The sequence below is a fragment of the Zea mays genome, chromosome 4 (genome assembly GCF_902167145.1).
Source record: "Zea mays cultivar B73 chromosome 4, Zm-B73-REFERENCE-NAM-5.0, whole genome shotgun sequence".
Taxonomy (NCBI): domain Eukaryota; kingdom Viridiplantae; phylum Streptophyta; class Magnoliopsida; order Poales; family Poaceae; genus Zea; species Zea mays.
The window spans coordinates 62,502,221-62,507,281 of record NC_050099.1 but is presented as its reverse complement, the minus strand read 5'-3'; the positions used below and the strand labels follow the sequence as shown (position 1 = coordinate 62,507,281).

Genomic DNA, 5,061 nt, shown 5'->3' with positions numbered 1-5,061 from the left:
GGCCAATTCGTTCAACGAGTTGAGGTTGGATCACTGGATTAGGAGTGTAATCGGATCGAATACGGATGGATATCAAAGAAATCATATTTGTTTTCATATTTTTATTCGGATTCGAATTCGAATACGAATAGCTTTGAATACGAATACAAAAACAAATACGAATATTCTAGAATACAAATACGGATAGTCGTGTGTCGAATACGGAACTAGCTGGACACGGACAGCGTCAGTAACGAATATTTTTGTTGGATATCGTGTAAGACATCATTCTACACATATCATAGTTGTAATCATTTAGCCTCTACTTTAGTCCAAACATTTTTAAGGATTATATGTGGACATATGTTACGCCTGCATAAAATTCCATGAATTTCTAAGGCTATTTTGAGTATTATTAATTTCTTTATGTAAAAATCGTTAAAATGCAATTAAATTCGTAAAATATTCTAGCGTCGACCGGAAATTGCAAATAAGTTATTAAGACTAATAAATATTCTACAAGAATATAACATCAAGTACCCATATGAAAATGATAAAATTGAAGTATTGTTTATGTTGAAAATTGGATGTTTATGGTGGTTTCACATGTAACACACAAACAAGTGAAAATGAAATGAAATAATTGCTGACATCTTATGGATTTTATGGTTCAAACATTTTTGAGGATGCTATATGGACATATGTTGCCCCTACGTCAAATTTCATGAATTTCTGAGACTATTTATGTATTATTAAATTCTTTCTGCAGAAAATCATCAAAATGTATTTAAATTCATAAAATATTCTAGTATCGATCAAAAATTGCAAATAAGTTACCAAGACTAATAAACATTCCATAAAAAGATAACCTCAAGTCTCTACATGAAAATGATAAAGTGAAGTAAAGATTATGTTGAAACTTGGATACTTAAGCTGATTTCACGTGTAACTCACACAACAAGTGGAAGTGAATTGAAAGAAACACTGGCAATCTTTAGATTTTATAGCCTAAACATTTTTAGGATAATATATGGGTATATATTGCCCCTCCATCAAATTTCATGAATTTATGAGCCTATTTGTGTATTATTATTATTATTATTTCTACATAAAATTATCAAAATGCAATTAAATTCATAAAATATTCCATTGTCGATCGAAAATTGCAAATAAGTTACCGAGAACAATAAACATTATATAAGAACATAATATTAAGTCTCCATATAAAAATGATAAAGTGAAGTATTGATTATGTTGAAACTTGGATATTTAGGGTGATTTCACTCTAACTATCCGAATATCAAAAATCTAAAATCTAGTAAGATATTTGGAAAGATGTTCGGATATACGAAATCTGAAATCCGGATAGGTATCCGAGAAGATATCCGGATATCCGAAATCCGACGGATATTAGTCATCTCATATCCGTATCCGATATCCGAACTGTATTATCCGAATCCAAAAATTCTGCGGATATCCGAAAAAACTATCCAGCCGGATAATTAGCCTCTTCGGACGATCGGATGCTTAGATAATATACGTACCGTTTACACCCCTACACTAGACCTTGAGTAAGTGCTGAAGGGTGAAGGCCTAAAGCGGCAAAGCATAGGGCGTGTTTGGTTCGGCTTTTTTCTGGCCAGCTTTTCTGAAAAGCTGGCTGTGGGGAAAAGCTGGCTGTTGGGAAAAGCTGGTGGTTAGAATTTAGGTGTTTGGTTCGGCAGCTGTGCAGAAAAGCTGTTCGTCAGAATCTACGTGTTTGGATACAGATTCTGAAATTGCAGATTCTCTTAGAAAAAAACGAAAAAATGAAACCCATAACGCAGATAAAGGTAATAACAAACTAATTAGTGGAGTTGATTACATCATAAGTACCGTTACAACTGCACTAAGTTAACTACGACACTAATGCATTTGCAATTGCATCTCGAAAATCACTCATGTCTAACTCATCAGATGTGCTAGTACTACTCTCACCTGCAGGTACAACATGACTTAGGCTATTAGGTCCTAAGTCATCAAAATCTCTATCGTGTAGAGCACTATCTCTAATGAAGTTATGCAGTGTCATACATGCAATAATTATCTTCGATTGTTTCTCAAGCGAAAATGAAGGGAGACTTAATAGAATTCTCCACTTCATTTTTAGCACCCCAAATGATCGCTCAATAACATTTCGCAGCGATGAGTGCGCATAGTTGAAAACTTCTTTACTCCCAATAGGTTGCCTCGCATTTTGCCATTCCGTAACGTGGTACTTCTGACCCTTATAAGGTGCAAGGTACCCCTTTCTATTTGGATAACCCGAATCGACAAGATAGTATTTACCTGCATACAATCAAAATACAAATGTTACGGACATATGCCATAAAATATTACTGTACTATACTAATGAAAAAAATATTTTTATACCTTCCGGTGGATGGGGGAACCTGTCCGCATAAGTAATTAAAGTATCATGTAGTACTCTTGTGTCATGTACGGAACCTGGCCATCCTGTCACCACAAATGTGAACCTCATATCGAAGTCACATACCGCCATTACATTCTGCGACGTGTACCCGTGTCGGCCAATATATTTCGCTTGTTCGGAAGCCGGCACTGCCGCTGGGAAGTGACTACCATCTATTGCGCCAATGCAATCCTTGAAGTGTGGCCAAAACCTCGCCTCTCGCAAACGTTGATGAATCTCCTCAAAATTTGGGTCTTTTGGCTTGATTGTGTCAGATGACATCTTATAAAGTGCATTAAGGACATCACTATACTTGCGGCTAATTGTTTCCAAAGAGTGACCAAATTTATTTCTGATCTGCCTAAACGATTGTGGTCCCCCACATGCCCACAAGAATATGCCAAGAGCTTCCATAGTACTGACACCCCTACTTGGCAGCAGCCCATAATTTTGTACCAATGTGTCATGCAATCGTCGAAAAACAGTTCTTCGCATCCGAAACATGTCATAACAGTCGTTACTAATCTCCAACGTTCTTTGTACCCATTGAATACCAGATTCGACCAATGTTCTTCTAGGAGCCCGACTGAAATGACCGCCCCAAATATCAACAGCATAAAGAGCAACAAGGAATTCTGCATCTGTTTCGTCATGAGATGTGTCTGCATCCATTTCATCATCAGATGTCTGTGCATCTTTGTCATCATCAGATGTGTGTTCAAAACGGTCACACATCTGCATGCAGACAACCAAGAGCTACAATTACATATGTAAGCACAGTTTATAAACACATATTGAACAAGCAGAACAGTTTACAGTCATACGAAATTGTTCACAGATTCACATAGGTAACAAAGTTACAACTCTGATTATTGTCATACATGTTCAACTCGAATATGTGGAAAACTGTTTCAAAGCGAAAATGATACTAACGAAAACTGAGACGACAGGACTCATTACGCAGACACAACTCACATACTCAACAAATACGGCTGAAGGTGTCCGATGACAAACACAACCAACGATAATAGTAAACATGTACGACTCAGTTGTCCGACGTCCACCTGCTAGTTGCTCTTTTTAGTTTCTAACTCGTAAGCATTGCGAAGCCAAGCGATTCTTCCTTCCTTTGTCTCCAAGTTTGCAAAAACATCTCTATACTTCTTATGAATCAGAAGATGCGTGGCAAACAAATGTATTTCGCTCCCTTCAGGTGATCCATCTTCCTTCACTTGCATCAGCTGCTTTTTAATCTCTAAGCGAACCGGGTCATTGTCAGAAGAGGTAATAGACTTGTTTGTGGTAACTGAGCGGGACTCAAAAGCCGCCACAAGTCTTTTCATGTACTCTTCCCTCGAATCTTTTTTCTTCTTTGGTTTAGGGGAATCATGTCGCAACTTACGCTTGCCAGTAGCATTAGTGCAGGGGTCAGGTGTGCTGTTTTCACCCCCACCTAAAGTGTATTCCAAATGATCATCAGAAGAAGAATTAGCATCCTCGACGCCGGGCACCAGGGTTCTTTCATTTGTGCACACAATTGGTCCAAACATAACCTTTAGCTCGTCCTCATTCTCTAGGGGGGCTGTTTTGAACATAATACAGCCTGGCATTGCCTGCACCAATTCGTAGTCCTACTTTTAGATGGCCAATTCTAATGTTACTCTAGGAAAACATAGATGAACTTACTTCATTTTGCTTGGCCCACCACTCATCTGGGGCACTGATTGAACCAGTATGAGGGTCTCGACCAAGACCTGTAGCCCTATCATTCAGAGTTTTCCACTGGGTGAACATTCTCTTCAACGAATCCCACCTATTCTTCATTTGATCCCTGGTGTAAGTGCGCCCAGTGCGTTCCTTAAACTTCCTTATGAGGTTAGCATACCCTTCGGCATTTAGGAATTGTTGTGGCCTGTTCCGAGCATTTACCTCTTCTACACAAATTTCTGTGTAAATTTTTGTTGCTCTACTATCCCACTTTGCAATAACTTTGCCGGACTTGTCCATCTAGTGCATAAGAAGTGTATAGTGTTCAAAATCCGTACTGTTTTCGGATTAAAAACAACAACAAAGATGAAGAATATACTGGCCATATTATGTTCACATAATACCATAAGTACTAAGATTCCAATTTGCATAATTACACAACGAGAACCATAAATAAACTGGTACTGGAGAGAAAATGACAGGGAACACATGTACACGAGCCCATGAACCAAAAGAACTAACTGATTCCCTGTTTCCCTACGCACTTAGTGCACAAAAGCTAACGGAGTCAACCATCATGTTTTTGAAACACCTAACTCGAAGGTTCACTCCCTTCTACCTTAAACATCGTTGTCACTAAACGAAGGCATCTGATCGGAGTCATATTCAACCCCCCAGAAGTTTTGGAAATGCTCAGCAAAGTCCCAATGTGGAGTCAGGTCGTCGTCAGCGGGGGGTGGTGACGACAAGGTAGAAGGTTCATAGCTGCTGTCAACCGGGATGTTAAAGTTGTTCACGATGTCCAAATGCTCTTGCAACACCAGAGAGTCTTGCTCCAGCATGCAAGCTATCTCCTCCAAAGCTACACGTAGTTTGGTAGCATCAAACGAGGTCAATCCGCGCCCAGGACGGATTGTTTCCCT

At 38.8% G+C, this 5,061-nt stretch overlaps 1 protein-coding gene across 1 annotated transcript; it reads right to left on the bottom strand.

The window, feature by feature from the left end:
* Positions 1-3,498: 3,498 nt before the first annotated feature.
* On the bottom strand, positions 3,499-4,591 carry LOC103653306 (L10-interacting MYB domain-containing protein-like). Its single transcript, XM_020551836.1, has 2 exons — positions 4,118-4,591; positions 3,499-4,044 (listed from the first exon to the last, which is right to left on the bottom strand). Exons 1-2 carry the CDS (start codon positions 4,436-4,438, stop codon positions 3,499-3,501), a joined length of 867 nt encoding a protein of 288 aa, XP_020407425.1. The 5' UTR covers positions 4,439-4,591.
* Positions 4,592-5,061: the final 470 nt, after the last annotated feature.